General features: G+C 33.2%; 1 protein-coding gene across 1 annotated transcript in view; it reads right to left on the reverse strand.

Annotated features, from left to right (window-relative positions):
* The window catches only part of LOC119591537, a 7,958-nt gene that overhangs the window by 1,616 nt on the left and 5,534 nt on the right, over positions 1–808 (reverse strand). The window contains 1 exon segment of the mRNA XM_037940287.1: positions 317–470. Coding sequence (XP_037796215.1) covers positions 317–470 — 154 coding nt within the window.

Here is an 808-nt window from a genome sequence, read left to right on the forward strand (position 1 = left end):
ACTCAAATTGATTGGATATGTTTGCTTGACCACATACTTTATGGGCTATTTCAGCCGAAGTTCATTTGTTGATGAAAATAATTAAATGAAACCAAATGATAGACTTGACAAAATAATAAGGGCCATCACCCAGAAAAAAACAAAGACATCTCTAACTTTCTAAATCTTGTTAATCATCAGTATAGTGTTAGACTCAAAACTTTTCCTATTTTTAATCCTTGTTATTACGATCAGTGCTTCATATCAAAATCAGGCTTGCAGCTGTCTATTCTCATAAGCTTAATACAGTTTTTATATACAGGCAATTTCCATATACCCCTGGTGGTTGTCAACAGGTTGTAGTGCTTTGACAGCCTGACACGCCCAGTCAACTTCTGTTTCATCTGTGCAGTTAAGTGTTAGGTCCAAAGTCTGCACCGCTGGTAGTGGTTTCATCATCGTCAAAGCTACTCCTTTCTTGATATGCAACCCTGAGGAAAATTATCTTAATGTTTACATTGCAGGTGCTTCCAGGTATTAAGTTAAATAATCAAAGAAGTATTCATTATACTGAATGGTTAGCATTTATGAAGTGGTAATGACAAAACAATCTCTTTGTTACCTAATTTTCATCCATGAGCTGAACCTTTAAACACCAGGAAAGACAAAATAATGAAACACAATATACATATATGCATCTAATTAAACACAATTATCCTTTAAATATCTTAACAATATAGCTATATTACAACATACAAAAATAAGCTATGCATTAAGCCATTACATCTGACAGGCCTTTTCTTTTTCAAAATCTCTTAAAAGTTTCATT

Source organism: Penaeus monodon, chromosome 28 (assembly GCF_015228065.2).
Source record: "Penaeus monodon isolate SGIC_2016 chromosome 28, NSTDA_Pmon_1, whole genome shotgun sequence".
NCBI classification, from domain to species: domain Eukaryota; kingdom Metazoa; phylum Arthropoda; class Malacostraca; order Decapoda; family Penaeidae; genus Penaeus; species Penaeus monodon.